At 50.5% G+C, this 18,200-nt stretch overlaps 2 protein-coding genes across 2 annotated transcripts in view; one reads left to right on the top strand and one right to left on the bottom strand.

Moving 5' to 3' along the window:
• Nucleotides 1-727: 727 nt before the first annotated feature.
• On the bottom strand, nucleotides 728-6,396 carry SNRNP35 (small nuclear ribonucleoprotein, U11/U12 35kDa subunit). Its single transcript, XM_015419311.1, has 2 exons — nucleotides 6,198-6,396; nucleotides 728-2,965 (listed from the first exon to the last, which is right to left on the bottom strand). The coding sequence occupies exon 2, from the start codon at nucleotides 2,960-2,962 to the stop codon at nucleotides 2,192-2,194; it is 771 nt and encodes a 256-aa protein (XP_015274797.1). The 5' UTR covers nucleotides 2,963-2,965; nucleotides 6,198-6,396; the 3' UTR covers nucleotides 728-2,191.
• Nucleotides 6,397-12,635: 6,239 nt separating this feature from the next.
• Nucleotides 12,636-18,200, top strand: part of RILPL2 (Rab interacting lysosomal protein-like 2) — a 10,681-nt gene continuing 5,116 nt past the window's right edge. Inside the window, exon 1 of the mRNA XM_015419313.1 lies at nucleotides 12,636-13,249. Coding sequence (XP_015274799.1) covers nucleotides 12,887-13,249 — 363 coding nt within the window. The 5' untranslated portion in view covers nucleotides 12,636-12,886. The remainder of the gene's footprint in view (nucleotides 13,250-18,200) is intronic.

Genomic DNA, 18,200 nt, shown 5'->3' with positions numbered 1-18,200 from the left:
AGGCATTCCTCGGCTCGATGTCTTGGCTGTCTTCTGGCTCCATTTTTGACGGTCACTCCTGCGGTGAGTCAGCCGGGCCCCTCCGACGTGCGGCGCGCTACGGCGCGGCTTCAGCTCTGTCCTTCCGGCTCCGCCGCGCCTGCGCCGTCCACTCTCCCCATGTCGTCTGACTCTGCTTCTCCACCGCCGTCTGCTTCCGTCGTTCGAGCTGTACCGGGACGCCATCTTCCAGCCGCTTACTTGCCGCCTCGCCGCTCCACCAGTATTTTGACACTCCAACAACCCCCTCGACGGGGGAGGGTGCCCCCTACCCTCTAAGGTAGGTACCCATTCATCTACTTGCGCATAGGTGTTAATCGGCGCTTTCGAACCGCTGGGTTGACGGGAGCTGGGACAAGGGCCAGTTGCTCACACTGGCCGCGGTGGGAATCGAACAGCTGTAACAGCTGTTCAAGGATGTTACTGGCAGGCGTTTAACCGCCTGCGCCACCGCTCCCTAGATGACCTTGGGCAAGCCATAGTTCTGTCAGAGCTGTTCTTGAAAGAGCTCTCCCAGCCCCACCTACCTCACAGGATGTCTGTTGTGAGGAGGGGAAGGGAAAGGAGTTTGTAAGCCACTCTGAGACTCCGAGTGAAGAGCGGGGTATAAATCCAATCTCCTCCTCCTTTGTATCTTTTTTTGGGGGGGAAGGAATACTACTAGCCACAAACCCTCATTTCCCAGCAATTTATTAACTCTGCAACAAACACCTCTTGATTCCCAGAACACCCACAAGCCCTGCCCAGAAAGAAAAAGCCAAGAACAGACATACACCCTCATTCAATTTTACAGGAAGCATTCTATCAGATGCACCATCGTGGAAACAGTACAATGGGCTCATTATCGGGTTGCAGTTTATTCCGTAATAATATGCACCCCCACACACACAAAGTGGTTGTGCAACTCATTCAAACCCCAGCTGAAGGCCAGTAACGCATTCGGAATAACCGGCGGTGGCGTTTTTGACACGGCCATGCAAACCCACCGCCTGGTTGTGAACAAGGCCTCAGAGCCATGGGCCAAGCCAGGACAAAAGGAGGCGAAATCTTCCCATGGGGCGGATAATGCTCACAGCCAGACATGAGGGCAAAATGATGGGCAGTTCTGTGCCATTATTTTAAAAACATCGCTTTTCTCGCTCTGCTGTTACCCAAGATTGCCTGAAGAGTGGCTCGAAGCTGGCCTGCTTCAGCCCACCAATCCTTGGGCCTTGCTGTTTCCAGTGGAACCGCCCTTTAGGACAGCTTTTCATTACTTCCTATGGGCCAGTCCTAAACCAGAGCTTTCCTAGAGTCCACGTGGCCTGAATAGGAATGATCTGGGTTCATCTCATTCGGGAATCTGGATTCATGCTTTCCCATCATGCCCTGGTGTCCTGCTAGGGTTGCTCGCATCCAGTGGGGATTGGAAGCTCCTTGTCCGGGAGCTTACACACGCACGCTGCAATGACGTCGCCCGGAAGTGACATCATCGCACCAGGCATGCCATCGAGGGACGCTCTAGCATCCAGCTTTAAAACTCATTGATAATGCCGAACGCTAGAGCGTCCCCCGACGACGTGCCCGGTGCGATGATGTCACCTCTGGGTGACGTCATCGTGCCGGGTACATCAGCCTGATTCTGGTACCCGGGGGACCTGGCAGCCCTATTGTAAGGAAGACACCAACCTGTCTGTAACACAGCAACTCTGTAGAACTGAAGGACGGCAGGAGGGGGAGGATTAACCTTGCAAGTCTTTACAGGAACTGTCCGGTACTCAGCTTTGCAAGAGCTGCACAGCTGAGATTTCTTAACTGACAGCTGCACTGGAGACAGGGAGGGGCAGCGTCTTAACAGGTTCTTCCAAAGATAAAATAGCAAAAGGTGTGGGGGGCAGGATGTTTTCCTACCTTGTGGAGTCATTATAAGTTCCAGTTGATTTTAATTACTCTTTGTATTTTGGCACCCCCCCGAAGGACGTGGAATTTTCTTTTTTCCTCGAAGCATTGTTAATCGAGGTTGCCCTTGTTGTTTTTCGATAATAAAAGCTTTTTTGCCTGATTTGCCAAGCCTGAGCGTAGAGCCTGAAGTATTCTGGCAGAGAACCCGAAGCCTGTGTCTTACACCTATGTTCTGCAGTCAAACAGCACAAGACGGACGGGAGTATATCCATCAGTTTCGGTCTTCATCCCGTCGCTTTCTGGAGCTGTGGTCTCTGCTCCGGTCTTTCCTCTCCCTGTTCCTTCCCTCTTTCCCAGAGCTTCTTTCCTCCCTGGAGTGCCGCTCACGGTCCCTCCTGCTTTCGCTCCACTCCCTTTCCGGCCGCCTCTGCTCCCGGTTCCTCTCATGAGCACGATCCCTTGTTTTCCAGTCCCGGGACCAGGGCCTGTCTCTCTTCTCTGCCTGCCCCTCTCCATAGAAATCACTCTTCATAGCGGGCAAGTTGATGGGCTTCCGGAAAGGTCTGTCCCTGCCCCCAAACCGCAGCTGCCCAGACTCCTTCTTGCCCCCGAAACCGCCCCCAAGCCGCCGAGGGATCCACCCTTTCAGGGTCCTTTCCAGCTCAAAGTCTACAAACACCTCACGCTGGTCGACGATCAGCTTGTTGGCGTCTCTGTGAGCTTTCAAGAGGGCCCGTTCGTCCTTGTACTCGATGAAGGCGTAGCCCCTCGAGAACCCCGTGATAAAGTCCCTCACCAGGCGTATCCTCCGGATGTCTCCGTAGCGGGAAAAGACTTCCTTCAACTTCTCCTCAGTGGTCTGCAGGGCGAGTCTCGCCACAAATAGCGTGAGGTGGGGGTCTCCCGTGACACCTCGGTTGGGGACATAGCGGGCCGTCATCGCCCTCCAAATGGCTCGGTCGTGGGGTTCTTCGTCCGTACCATCAATGCTTCCTGCTTTGAGCGGGTCATATTCTTTGGCAATGGGTGCCCACTCGTTCATTGTCTGGAGAAAAGAACACCAAAGGTACAGATTAATGTATCTCCCATTTCAAGGAATTCTGTTCCATCGTGTTTGTTATTTGGATGCCCTGACCTGGATAGCCCAGGCTGGCACAATCTTGTCAGATCTCAGAAGCTAAGCAGGGCCGTCCCTGGCTCACATTTGAAAGGGCGGCGTCCAAGGAATACAATGCTCCCTCTAGGCTGTGGAGTCTTGTGAGCAAAAAAATCTACTATGTGAGCTACCGGCATTAAAATTGTGAGCGAGCGATTTGGCTGCTGCATAAATGAGTTTGCTCTGAGCCATCCTTGAGCCGGAGGCTAAAAAACTGCAAGCTAGCTCACAGCAACTCATCCTAGAGGGAACACTGGTTGTGACACAGAGGCAGGCAATGGCAAGCCACCTCCAAAATGTCTCTTGTCTTAAAAACAAGTTCTAGCTCGCCACCTAGTGGTGCATAATGCTAAAATAGCTAGAACTTCTGGCTGCCAGATAATCTTAGGATCTCCTGGCTATATTACACACACTGTCATACAATTATTATTGTTATTTGGATGAGCTCTGCTCCCTTGCACTAGGGCGAGCTCATACACGACTTGTTAAATGGGTAGAAGGCAGGGAAGATTGTATATCACTGGAAAAGACAATAATGCCAGGAGAAGGCAGCAAAAAAATAAGAAGACCCAACATGAGATGGATTGACTCAATCAAGGACGCCACAAAGGCCCTCCATTTGCAAGACCTGAGCAAGGCTATTAAGAAGAAGAGAATGGATTTCTACCCCGCCCTTCACTACCCAAAGAAGTCTCAGAGTGGCTTACACTCTCCTTTTCCTTCCCCTCCCCACAACAGACGCCCTGTGAGGTAGGTGGGGCTCAGAGAGCTCTTTCCAGAACTGCTCATGAGACAACAGCTCTGAAAGAACTCGTAACTGACCCAAGGTCACACCAGCAGCTGTCTGTGGAGGAGTGGGGAATCAAACCTGGTTCTCCCAGATTAGAGTCCACGCTCCTAACCACTACACCAAACAATAGGACGCTTTGGACATTAATTCACAAGGTCATCATAAGTGAAAAGCGACTTGAGGGCACTTCACGCACACACACGCACACACACACTGTACATCACTAAGGTGTGAGGTCTGCCTGTGTACCCATGTTACCACAGGCATACACATTGGGAAACCACAACTGGTTACAAACACCCGGCAAGTGTATATGCAGCAAAACCGAGAAAATAGTATCTTCATGCAGGGCTGTTTTTCCTCTAACAACAAAGATTTTCGACTGGGTTCTGAGCAACTTTAGTGTTCCTCAGAAGCTTATCAAAGGTTCCTCAGTGAGATCCATAAAAGCCGGCGGGCTTCCCCAAAGACACCAAGGGTGGTGTCCAATGTTCCCTCTAAGCTGTGGAGTCTTGTGAGCGAAAATTCTACTTTGTGAGCTCCTGGCATTAAAGTTGTGAGCGAGCGATCAGACTACTACATAAATTAATCTGCTCTGGAGCCATCCTTCCTGAGCTAAGGCAAACATTCGTCAACCGGAGGCTAAAAACCTGTGAGCCAGCTCACACTAATTCAGCTTAGAGGGAACACTGGTGATGTCGTGGTTAGCGTGCTGGCACAGGATCTGGGAGACTCGGGTTCGAATCCCCAGCCTGCCATGGACTCTCACTGGGTAACCTTAGACCAGTGACATACTCTCGGCCTAGCCTTCCTCACAGGGTTGTTGTAAGGATAACATGGAGGAGAGGAGAAGGATATAAGTAGCTCTGGGTCCCCGCTGGGCAGGAAGGCAGAGTAAATAAACACAGGACAGCTTGCCCACCACTACCGGTCTTCTACTGCAACGCGCAGCTGTGAAGGAACCTTGGTGACGTTCACAGTTCCCCCAACAGTAAATTCCAACATGCCCCAGAATCCTTTGCAATTAAGAATGGCATCTGATGAGGGGGAAAAGGAAGTCCACAGCAGATCAGGCAAATTGCCAGCCGCCTTAAGGAAAGATCTATGGGCCGACTGTGAGACTAGGTCATCGAGGAATGGCTGCCATCGTCAAATAACAACAATGATTACTACCTTTAGAATAGAATCGTTTTATTGTATGTGGCCATAGGCCTTCGCAATATCAAAACTCTCTCAGTTTATACCATAACATATACTAGAGAAATTCAAACTCTACTACCACATGTAAAACACCTGTTAAGACTATCTTAATCTCTAATATTTAAAACCGATAAGACCTTTTAAAATCTCTCACTTGGTTGCAATCGTACTATTTACTAGCACAATGTCAGATGGTTTTAGAAGGTCTTAGGACTGTTTTAACTGTTTTTATGTGCTTTATTCTTATGTAAGCCGCCCTGAGTCGGCCTTGGCTAGGAGGGCAGGGTATAAAGTAGGTAGGTAGGTAGGTAGGTAGGTAGCAGTGTTCCCTCTAAGCTGAGTTAGTGTGAGCTAGCTCACAGTTTTTAGCCTCCGGCTCACACCTTTTTGTCTTAGCTCAGGAAGGATGGCTCCAGAGCAAACTAATTTATGCAGTAGCTAAATCGTTCACTCACAATTTTAATGCCAGTAGCTCACAAGGTAGAATTTTTTGCTCACAAGACTCCACAGCTTAGAAAGCATATGGAGCAGAGGTCCATCAGTGGCTATTGGCCACAAGGTATAGCTAGGGGCTCTGGGGCAAGGGATGCTCTGTCTTCTTGGTGCTGGGGGGGGGGTCAACAGTGGGAGGGCTTCTAATGTCCTGGCCCCACTGGTGGACCTCCTGATGGCACCTGGTATTTCTGGCCACTGTGTGACACAGAGTGTTGGACTGGATGGGCCTTTGGCCTGATCCAACATTGGCTTCAAGCTTTTTAAGGCATGCCTTGGAAGAGTCTGGATGGGCTTTTGGCCTGATCCAACATTGGCTCCTCTTCTGTTCTTATGACTGTGCGACTGAACAACAACAACGACGACAAATAATGCTAGTCTTCCTCACAGGGCTGCTGTAAGAATTATACCAAGATACTACACGTGCAACACTCTGAGCATTCAAAGGCACGCCATGAACGCCAACTTTCATTAGTATATCAACAGAGGAGCAGGCTGGAGCCGTTGCCCCGCTCAGTCGTCAAACTTCTTGCCCTCGGCGGGCTTCCCCCGCTCCCAGCCCAGAGGAGGGTCCGCAAAAGCAGCCCCCCGCCCGGATCCCGCCCGGCTCGCGCCCCTTTGCAAAAAGCAAGCACTCACCGCGCCGCTGCAAAGACCCCCCCGAGCGGTTAGTTTCTCGTCTGCCGCGGACGATTCCTTCGATCGAAGAGTCACTCCTCCGCAGAAATGGACTCCCGAGACCTGGCAAGATCAGAGATTTAAAAGCATGCTTTTTGGGAAGGCAGAATCTCCTCCTCACCCCCAGGCCAACCAAAGGGTTCCGCGCCACACAGGAGGAACAGAGCGCGAATCTGCAACGCTGGAAGCAAAGACGCATTTGCTTATGAGCTTCCCAACGGGCTCCTCCTGCTGACGGATGTCGGTATGTCACCTGGTTTAGGGCTAGAAAAGGGCACGAGTCTAGCAGCACCATAAAGACTAAAAAAATTGTGGCAGGGGAGGAGGTTTCGGGAGTCACTGCTCACTTCTTCAGAAGAAAGATTCAGGTGGGTAGCCGTGTTGGTCTGAAGCAACTGAACAAAGTTTGAGTCCAGTAGCGACTTTATGACCAACCAAGTTTGATTCTCTGTGTTAAATACTGGGTTCTAGATGCCTGGCAGTGATCAGCTCAGGTTTATTCAGTGATTTCAGCAAAAGTACAAGACTCCAGAGCCTGAGCTCTGTTAAATGGCATGCAGTTGCCACACCCAAACACACCCCACTCCCAGTGAAAGGCTATTTACATAACATTACTACTTGATTGGTTTATTCCAGAGTCCTGGTCGGCTATTGTTCTTGTGCTCCAAGCTCGACCAGTCTCTGGGGTGATTCAATCAGGGATGATTCAATCCCAGTACATAACACTGAGTAAAAGCTTTCGTGTGCATGCACTTGGTATCAGAAGAAGTGTGCGTGCACACGAAAGCGAAGACCCAGAATTAAACTTTGTTGGTCTTAAAGGCGCCACTGAGCTCAAACTTTGTTCTACTGAAGAAGTGGGCAGTGACTCACAAACGCTCCTACCCTGCCACAAATGTTGTTAGTCTTTAAATTTGTGGCACAGTAGGAACATTTGTGCTACAGACAAACATGGCTACCAATCTTGATCTATCTCCATAAAGGTAAAGGTTCCCTTGCTCGAAAGCCAGTCGAATCCAACTTTAGGGTTGTGTTGCTCATCTCCATTTCCAAGCCGAAGAGCCAGCGCTGTCCGAAGACGTTTCCGTGGTCATGTGGCCGGCATGACTAAACACCAAGGCGCACGGAACGCTGTTACCTTCTCGCTGAAGTGGTACCTATTGATCTCCTTGCAATTTCTTGCTTTTGAATGGCTAGGTTGGCAGGAGCTGGAACTAGAGATGGGAGCTCACTCCGTCATGTGGCACACTCGGGTCTCGAACTGCTGAACTACCGACCTTCCAGAGCCTGCAGTTCAGCGTCTTAACCACTTGAGCCACCGCAGCTCCATAGAAGGCATCAAATTTAGCCGTACAGAATGGGAATCCATCAGTCTTGTGAAAAAACTTGCACAGGTACAAACAGACATCATCTTTCTCACCAGATGCAGAAGACTTGACATTATCCTAAGCATGTGGGGGGGCCCCCCGCATGGTTGGGAAAAAATCCTATAGAATGCCGCAGGCTGTATAGCCAAGTGAGTGGGCTATAGTTGTCCCTTTCTTTCTTTTAAATTAGCCCCAAAGATTTGGAATGCATCAGAGATTTGGAATTTTATCTGATCTCCTGACAACAGAAGTCAGTTTCCCACGGGGGAAAGGGCCGCTTTGGAGAGTAGACTCTATAGCCTGGTACCTCTCGCCATTCCCTCTCTTCTCCAGGCTCCACCTCCAAATCTCCAGGAATTCCCCAACCTGTATCTGGCAACCCCAGCATACAAGCAGTCAGGCCAGAAGGGTGCAAAGGGCCATCTTCAGCCATTGGCTCAATGAAAGATTTTGAATCAATTCCTGTCAGCCTAAGAGGCAGTTTGGTGTTGAGAGACAGTTTGGTGTAGTGGTTAAGAGCACAGACTCCAATCTGGGAGAACCATGTTCGATTCCCCACTCCTCCACATGCAGCTGCTGGTGCGACCTTGGGCCAGTCACAAGTTCTCTCAGTGCTGTTCTCTCAAGAGCCGTTCTCTCTCAGAGCTCTCTCAGCCCCGCCTACCTCCGCAGGGTGTCTGTTGTGGGGAGAGGAAGGGAAAGGAGTTTGTAAGCTGCTCTGAGCCTCCGAGTGAAGGGCAAGGTATAAATCATAAGAACATAAAGAGAAGCCAATGCTGGATCAGGCCAATGGCCCATCTAGTCCAACACTCTGTCACACAGTGGCCAAAAATACCAGGTGCCATCAGGAAGTCCCGGAGTGGGGCCAATCTCCTCCTCCTCCTCCTCTTCTTCTTCTTCACCCTAAAATTGTATTTTTTTAAAATTCGCCCAGAGTTTTTCTATTGGGGGGGAGCACTGAAAATGTAACTCACTTCTGCTGTCTGAAAGGGTACACTCGATCATGATTGCCTCAAGATTCCAGCCATCTTATTCTACTCCATGTGGAGACCAGGTGTTATGTATTGCATTGTATATAACTGCTATGTGAACTGTGTAAATACTGATGTGTGAATCGACTGATTGAAACACCATGTTGAGCTTCATCCTGGGCTAGGATCCTAATGTAACCAATAGGAGCCCTAGCCCAGAGAGTGTCTACCAATCACGCTGTAAAGCGGGACCGCTTGTGATTGGGCATTATATCTTCAACCACATAGGTTGTTATTTGTACAGGGGGTGTGGCAAAACTAGCCGGGAATGTTTAAATACAGAGCAGCCAGTGCTTGTCCTTCGGCTCGAGTGGTTCGAATGATGGTTCTGGCTGGCGATCGTAACTAAGCTGAAGAATAAACCGCAATTCTTGCTGAATCACTCTCCGACTCTTTGTTAAGCGCACGACTTAACACCAGGCCTCAGTCTTTGCTTAACCTACTTTATGTAGGGTTGGCCAACTCTGGGTTGGGAAATTCCTGGAGATTTGGGGGAAGGATTTTGGGGAGAGCAGAGTCTGAGGAGGAGAGGGCCCTCAGTGGGGGGGAAATGCCATAGAGCCTTTCCTCCAAAGCAGCCATCTCCTCCAGTGGAAATGACCTCTGTCATCTGGAGATCTGTTATAATTCCGGGAGCTCTCCAGGCCTCACCTGGAAATTGGCAACCCTACTTCACAGGGTTATTGTGACACTAATGTCAACTAAACCCCATGAAAGGATGGTGGGATTCAAAGAGGACCACTAAAACCACACACGACCTGTGCATTCTTTCAGCGTCAGATGGAGATGGTTTGGTACGCTATCATGCCATGCAGCCCCCTTCCAAGGCAGTCATTTTCTCCAGAAAAAGTGGAATAAATGTCTGAAGTAAATATATAATCTCCCTTATAAATAAAAGCCGAATGGCTTCTTTAGAACATTCCACACGCTCCAAAATCAGTTCGCTCTCTGATGTGTCATTCAGAGGGTCTCCCTATCCACTGGCTGCTTTGCCTGAGTCCTGCCTCCAACATTCTAACATTTTGCTTTGCCTCCCCCCCCCATAGCCAGTCAGAACACAGAGGTTATTTGCATATGTGGCCTCATTGGCCTTTGCCTTGGAACACAGAGGTCATTTGCATATGCGACTTGATTGGCTTTTGCCTCTAACATTCTAAACATTCTAAAAATTTTACCTCTTCTGAGGTAAAATGTGTCCAATCTCCAGGTGAGGGCTGGAGATCACTCAGAATGACAACTGCTTTCCAGATGGCAGAGATCAGTTCCCCTGGAGAAAATGGTGGGCTCTGTATCCTTATATGCTGCTGAGGTGGCCCCCTTATGACAGCCAACGTGACATAGCAGTCAGGGCTTCAGAGCACGGGAGAGGCTGCAGGTGTGTGGGGGTGGAAAGCTGAAGAGTGAGGGGGAAATAAAGGTAGGTTGATAATTGGCTGGGAAGGAGATAGGGTTGCCAACTCCAGGTGGGAAATTCCTGGAGATGTGAGGGATGGAGCCTGGAGAGGGTGAAGTTTCAGGAGGCGTGGGACCTCGGACAGGTACAAAACCATAGACTCCACCCTCCAAACCAACTATTCCCTTCTGGGGAACCATCGTTGCCAATCTCCAGGTGAGGGCTGGAGACCACTCAAAATTACAACTGTTCTTTAGGTAGCAGAGATCAGTTCCTCTGGAGAAAATGGTGGACTCAGTGTCATTATACCCTGCTGAGGTCGCCACAGCAAATTGACACTGAGTGTCCAAGGCCGGGGCAACCGCCCAGAGCCTCTTTCTAGAGGCCGTTGTATTTATTTCCACAACGGGCCTTTTTCCTAGTGAAATAAATAAATGATTTATGTTGTCTAGAGATCAGGTGTGATTCTGGGAGATACCTAGCCCCCACCTGGAGGCTGGCAACCCTACCCATGGAGCTTCAAAACTGGGCGGGGGATTTGAACCCAGGTCTCCCCAGTCTGAGCAGTGGCTCAGAGGTTAAGACGCTGAGCTGCAGACCGGAAGGTCTGTAGTTCGGCAGTTCGAGACCCGAATGTGCCGCATGATGGAGTGAGCTCCCGTCTCTAGTTCCAGCTCCTGCCAACCTAGCAGTTCGACGGCAAGAAATTGCAAGGAGATAAATAGGTACCGCTGCGGTGGGAAGGTAACAGCATTCCTTGCGCCTTGGCGTTTAGTCATGCCAGCCGCATGACCACGGAAATGTGTTCGGACAGCGCTGGCTCTTTGGCTTGGAAACGGAGATGAGCACCGCCCTCTAGAATTCAACTGGCTAAATACTGGGAAATAGAAAGGTACCCTCCAGAGAGGAATTAGTGTATGAGCTGATGGAAATGGCGGAAATGGATTGGCTGAGTATGTGAATACAGAGTAGAGATGATACCTTATATTGAAAAAGATGGAATAGAGTGTTTAAATGGATAGAAAACAAAATGGATAAAGAGACTCAAAATGTTTGAAAGAACTTGTTATGAAGTAATGTACACTGAAAAACCTATAAATAAAACTTTTTTAAAAAAAGAATTGGATTCAGCTAGCTTTTGAGCAAGGGAAACCTTTACCTTTTACTCCCCAATCGTCCTCTGAACTGCTTCTGTACATTGGCTCAAGAGCAGATGATGAAGAACATAAGAAGAGCCCTGCTGGATCACACCAGTAGGCCATCTGGTCCAGCCTCCTGCCTCACACAGCGGCCAGCCCGTTCCTCTGGATGGCCAACAAGGGCACAGAGGCTGAGGCCTTCATAAGAACACAAGAGCCCTGCTGGATCAGACCAGTGATCCATCTAGTCCTGCATCCCATCTCACACAGTGGCCAACCTGTTCCTTTGGAGGACGAACAACAGGGCAGAGAGGCCAAGGCCTTCCCCTGATGTTACCTCCTGGCTCTGGGATTCAGAGGTTTAGTGCCTCTGAATGTGGAGGTTCCCCTCCGTCACCGTGGCTAGTAGCCATTGATAGACTTCTCTTCTGTGAATCTATCGAATCCTCTTGCAAAGCGGTTTATTCCTGTGGCCGTCACTACATCCTCTGGCAGCAAATTCTTTTTTTAAAAAAAACATTAGTTTATTTGAATAATCAGTGACATACGCTTGTCTTCAGGTGGGTATCTGAAGCAGTGTGCATTGCACACGAAAGCTTTTGCCCAGAATCAATGCTCCCTCTACGCTGTGGAGTCTTGTAAGCAAAAATTCTACTTTGTGAGCTACTGGCATTCAAGTTGTGAGCCAGCCATTTGGCTGCTGCATAAATGTCGTTTGCTCTGGAGCCATCCTCCCCGAGCGGAGACAAAAAACTGCGACTTACCTTTTCTACCTGAAACGGTCCTGTTGGATGTCATCCCAGATACCTGTGAAAGTAAAGTCACTAGAAAATTAATAGCAACATTGTTAGCATAACATTAGCCCAATACTGGAAAAACAAAAATCAACCTACTCTTCAGTGTTGGCAAAACAAAATCTGGGAACACTGTATATGGTAAAATTGTCTCCCACCAAAAAGATTTTCAAGCAACTTGGCTCCCAGCAGTGGAATATCTCGCAGAGGAAGAAGTGATTCCAAACAACTCTTATTACAAAGATCTGTTATATTTTTAAAAGGCTCTTACGGGTTGAGAATGTTGATTATTGCATGGTATTAATATGTGTTCTGAATGTACTGTTGTATATATGGTTTAAGATAATAAAAAAACACTTATTTGGAAAAAAAACAAAAAAAACCCTGCGACCCGGAGGCTCAAAAACTGTGAGCCGGCTCACACCGACTCAGCTTAGAGGGAACACTGCCCAGAATACAACTTTGTTGGTCTTAAAGGTGCCCCTTGACCCAAACTTTGATCAGCATTGATTCAGCATCTAGAGCCACCTCCGCCTTAGCTGCAGCCTCCCTGCTTTGCAACAGGTCTGAGCAGCCGTACCGTTTGCCAAAGCGGCACACGCCGCCCGTCTTCCCTGGCAGCCTGTCAGTCAGGCGTCACGGCCCTCCAACTTCCTCTCCGGCTCCCATGGCGACCTTCCCTTTTAGCCCCACCTCTCCTTCTGGCCTTCGATTGGGCCCTTTGGGGCTTCCCCAGAGGCAGATGGGAGGGATTTAGTCACCGATGAAAGTTTCAGAGGAGGAAGGAAGTTGCAGGAGGTTGTCACTTGGTCTGGCAGCTGCATGGGACGGAGGGAGGGCTTGCTGCAGCCAGGGAAGGAAGGAGAGCTGGACCCCTCTCTCTCTCTCTTCCCTGCTTTGGCTCTCTAGACCTCCCCTCGCTTGGCATGCAGGCTGAACAGCACCAGGAGGAGGAGGAGGAGGAGGAAGGTGAAGGAGGAGGAGGAGGAGGAGGCAGTGAGCCTGAAGGGACTTTTAGGAAGAGCCCCTTCCAGCTGACAGTGGAGGATGTCTATGACATGTCATACGTCCTGGGCAGGGAGCTGCACAAGATCGGCAGCGAGCCTCGGGCGGAGGTGCCGGCCAGGGTGGCCCAGGTGCAGTTCAAGGTGGTCAGTGTCCTGGAGATGCTGGAAGCCTTGGTGAATGACAGCAGTCTGACAGTGGAAGCCCTGAGGATGGAGAGGGACAGCCTCAAAAGGGAGGTGGAGGAGCTCCGGGAACAGGGGTCCCGCGGAACTGCAGAACAGGTAGGCCCACGGCTGGCTTATTACTACTGTTGTTGTTGTTATTGGAACAAGATGGGTCGCCACGTTAGTCTGTCCGTAGCAGTAGAAAAGAGCAAGAACCCCGGGGGGCACCTGAAAGCCTAACAAAATTTGTGGCGGGGGAGGGGGGAGCTTTCGTGAGTCACTGCTCACTTCTTCGGATTCTTCTGCCCAGGATGTGGACTCCTCTGCTCAGTAGGGGAAGAAGGAAGAAATCAGAGGGAACATTGGCTAGGTGCAGTCACAGACTCAAAGGTAGGCTCGGTTCCGACAGCACACCGAACAGGGTTGCTGGGTGCCCCCCCCCCCCGGCCACCAGCAGGAGATGCGGGCCTAGGGTATATATATTCCAGAACAATTTAAAAAATCACCACCATTGCTCCAGGTGTGTTTGTGAGAGGGGATAGTATGTCATAGAATCATAAAGTCATCGTCTCAGAAGGGACCTCCAGGGTCATCTAGTCCAACCCCCTGCACAAGGCTGGAAACTCACAAACACCTCCCCCTCCACACCCACAGTGACCGCTGTTCCATGCCCAAAAGGTGACAAAAAACCTCCAGGATCCCCGGCCAAGCTGGCCTGCAGAAAAATTCCTTCCTGACCCCAAAGTGGCGATCAGCATTTCCCTGGGCGTGTAAGAAAGGGCCACGAGAACCTGAGGTCATTTCGGGGGGGGATCGCGGGGGATCGCAGTTCCCCCGGGTGAGGTACGGGGGGCGGGCCACATGACGAAGACCCGCCCCCTGCTTCCGGCCGCCCCGCTTCCGGCCCTCATTCAGCCAGGAGGAGGAGAAGAGGGAGGGTAAGTTGCTTCCTCCCTGCCTCTCCCCACTCCTGCCTGCCTGGGGCCAGGGAGGGCCTTCGCGGGGCTTCCTTGCACTCCCGCCGTCCTTGCAGGTCCACCGCCGGGCCCCTCATGGGGCTCTGCAGTGGAGCTGCAAGGCTGGCGGCGGCGGCCGGGACCGTTGGGGGCGGGGTGTGTGGCCTTATGACACACTTCCGGTGATGTCAGGGGGTGTGGCATATGCTAATGAGTTATGCTAATGAGTTCTAGCTCTTTTTCTACGACACTCCCTGTCCCCCCTCTCTCATGATCTGTCCCTAGTGCTAAATTTAAAGGAAAGGTTGTAACTCAGCAGCAGCTACAGAGTTGTCAACTCCAGTTTGGGCAGCTCCTGGAGATTTGGGGGTGGAGCCTGGGGAAGACACGGACCTCAGTGGCGCACCACGCCATAGAGTCCACCCTCCAAAGCATCCATTTTCTCCAGGGGAACTGATCCCTGGAGATGAGCTGTCATTCTGGGGGATCCCCAAGTCCCACCTGTCATCCCTAACACCAAACTCGTGTTTATTGTAACTGTGGCTATCCTGTGTGAAATATACTGGGTTCGAGACACGTATAGCGATCAGCTCATAGTTTATTCGTGACTCCAGCTTAACTCTAAGATAACACTAGCAGGGCCAGGGCCTGGCTTATATGCATGCACAACACCACACCCACCCCTACACCCACTCCCCGTGATAGGCTATTTACAAAACATTGCTACTTGATTGGTTTATTCCAGAGTCCTGGTCGGCTATTGTTCTTGTGCTCCAAGCTCAACCAGTCTCTAGGGTGATTCAGTCAGGGATGATTCCGTCCCAATACATAACACTGTGCATTCAGAATTTGGCTCCCAGATGATCACTCAGCTCTTGAGTTGCCTCCACAAACGCCCGTTTCCTCATTTCCACTCCAAGCAGGCATCTCTGTAGCTGGAGAACCTGCAAAGATATCACCGGGAAAAAAATAGACTTAAGTCAGGATGTACACGCTTGTCAGACCCTAATGATAAAAGGGTTGGAACACTTTCCCTATGAGGAAAGGTTAAAGTGCTTAGGGCTCTTTAGCTTGGAGAAACGACGACTGAGGGGTGACATGATCAAGGTTTATAAGATTATGCATGGGAAAGAGCAGGTAGAGAAAGAGGTCCTTTTCTCCCTTTCTCACAATACAAGAACTCGTGGGCACTCCATGAAATCAATTTTTCAAACATGTTGTCGAAGGCTTTCACGGCCGGAGTTCATTAGTTGCCGTAGATTTTCCGGGATGTGTGGCCGTGGTCTTCCTGGAAAATCTACAGCAACTAATTTTTCAAACCTCCCCCTTTTTCTTTTTAAAAAAGGAGCCATTCCAGCTAGTGCTGAAAGCACTGGTGGGGTGGGGTGCATTTCCTGTACCAGTAATTTAGAAGTAAAACCTGTGCAGGCTAGCATTTATTTACTCCGTGTCTGTGTGTAATGCTGAAGTTGCTTCTGACTTAACGGTGACCCTAAAAATGAATGACCTCCGAAATGTCCCCTCGTTCACAGCCGCGCTCGGGTCTCGCAACCGGAAGGGCCTATGTGGCTTCCTTGGTTGAGTCAATCCGCCTCGTGCCCGGTCTTCCTCTTTCCCCCAGCCCACCTACCTTGCCGAAATCCAGCGTAGATTTCTTCTGCTTTCTGTTCTGCATTGGTGACTTTCATACCGGTCACACCCAACATTCCCTCAGATTCCCCCCCCCCCAGTGGAGCAGTTCATGTCCTGAGCAGAATACAACTGCTGTGATCTGAAAATGGGCCACGGCAGTGCAGGACCCTGTGTGGCTCCAGACTGCTGCTGAGCGGGGCTGCCTGTGTCAATGAGCAGCCGCTCGCATGCATGGCTTAGAGGGAACACTGGTCACACCCCTGTGGTTGTTCTTTCTGATATGGAAAAACCCTAATCCAGATCAAAGCCCAGGACATTCAAAGTGTTCAAAGAGCCAGTGTGGTGTAGTGGTTAAGAGCTGCCGACCCTACTCTGGAGAACCGGGTTTGATTCCCCACTCCTCTTCCATGTGAAGCCTGCTGGGTGACCTTGGGCCAGTCACCGCTCTCTCAGCCCCACCTACCTCACAAGGGGCCTGTTGTGGAGAGAGGAAGGGAAGGGCATTGTAAGCCACTCCGAGACTCCTTTGGGTAGTGACGGGTGGGGTATAAAAACAACTCTTCTTACAACAGCCTTGTAAGGTAGGCTATGCCAGTATTCTTTTTCCCTATTACAAATGTGAGTCTGTGAGAAGCTTGGCCATGGCCTCCTCCACAAGATTTGGTAACCTCCCAGATCACAGCTCATTCTCTTAGCCATTACTCTACAACAGCTACCAAAAGCTGTCCCAAATAGTGGCTCAGGGGAGTCCAAATGACTGGCAAACTCACTACATAAACTTTATCTCAGCATTAGCTCCCCATCTTTGGTGCTGGCCCACCTTACAGGGCTGTTGTATGGACTGATGTCTTCACAACCTTGATGCCCTTATTCTTTGCACTACAGCTCTTGAGGTGGCTTCTAGGTTAAAGGCAGACGTAATAAAAGTGGTCACATCATCGTACCATTAACAGACTCGATGGAATAACCAGGAAGCCAACACAACAATCACAGCAACCTTAAAAAATGAATCAGAAGAAGAAGAGATTGGTTTTATACCACGCCCTTCACTCAGAGTCTCAGAGCGGCTTACGATCTCCTTCCCTTCCTCTCCCCACAACAGACACCGTGTGAAGTAGGCGGGGCTGAGAGAGCTCTGCGAGAGAACTGCTCCTGGGAGAACAGCTCTGAGAGAACTTGTGACTGACCCAAGGTCATGTGGAGCTGCATGTAGTGGAGTGTGGAATCAAACCCAATTCTCCCAGATTAGAGTCTGTATTTTTAACCACTACACCAAACTGGAGTTTCCACAGACAAACAATATAGCCAGTCCTGGATAGAAGGGGAGGATGAGAGAGAAAAGAAATTGACCAACAGGCATGCAAGGAAATAAAAGGTTTTGGCTAGTGCTTAAATCTAAGGATTATTGATCAAATGGGACACTGAAGTGTTTGGCAGGCTAACTTCCTTTCTGGGGCCTCTCTGCTCTTATATACCTACTAGCAGTAAAGCCCGTTGTGAAAGCAATACAACGGGATCTAGAAAGAGGCTCTGGGGGAGTGCTCTGGCTTTGGGCAAACAGTGTCAATTTGCTGTGGTGACCTCAGCAGGGTATAATGACAGAGTCCACTGTTTTCTCCAGAGGAACTGATCTCTGCTACCTGAAGAGCAGTTGTAATTGTGAGTGATCTGTAGCCCTCACCTGGAGATTGGCAGCAATTGTTACCCAGGACAAAATGGCTGGTTTAGAGGGTGTAGTCTATGGCATTCTACCTGTCTGAGGTCCCACCCCTCTGCAAACCCCACCCTCTCCAGGCTCCACCCCTCAAATCCCCAGGAATTTGTCAGCATGTAGTTGGCAACCCCATCTCCTTCCCAGCTAACCATCAACCTACCATTATCTGCCCCTTTGACTTCAGCTGACTTCTGCCCTCCCTTCTGCAGAGCAGTTGTAATTCTGAGTGCTCTCCAGCCCTCACCGGGAGATTGGCAACAATGGTTCCTTATGTGGGACTGACTGGTTTGGAGGGTGGAGTCTATAGCAGTGTACCTGTCTGAGGTCCCACCCCTCCTCAAACCTCACCCTCTTCAGGCTCCATCCCTCAAATCTCCAGGAATTTCCCATCTGGAGTTGGCAAACCTATCAGGACTGGCCCCAATGTGTTTTCTCCCAAAGGCCAAAGTAGGTGACAGGACCAAGCTTAGTTGCCTACCAACAGGCACTGAGGGGAATGTAGGGTTGCCAGCTCTAAGGAGGGAAATACCTGGAGGTTTGGGGGGTGGATTCTGTAGAGGGCCGGCCGACGGAGGCCTCGGCCTTCTGTCGCCCGCCTTGCCCCCCCAATCTCGGCCCGGGCGACTGCGTCCCCCGCCAGCGGCCGCCCGACTCCAGACCCCCCCGCGGCCACTCCAGCCAGGCAACGGAGGCATCGGCCTTCCATCGCCTGCCTCGCCCCCACCCCCCCAATCTCGGCCGGGCGACGGAGGCATCGGCCTTCCGT

The sequence above is a fragment of the Gekko japonicus genome, unplaced genomic scaffold, assembly GCF_001447785.1.
Source record: "Gekko japonicus isolate JY-2015 unplaced genomic scaffold, Gekko_japonicus_V1.1 scaffold181, whole genome shotgun sequence".
NCBI classification, from domain to species: Eukaryota; Metazoa; Chordata; class Lepidosauria; order Squamata; family Gekkonidae; genus Gekko; species Gekko japonicus.
This window is presented reverse-complemented; position numbering and strand designations above follow the sequence as displayed.

Coding starts and splice junctions, on each gene's coding strand:
- SNRNP35 (XM_015419311.1), bottom strand. CDS start 2,962: ATGAACGAGTGGGCACCCATTGCCAAAGAATATGACCCGCTCAAAGCA.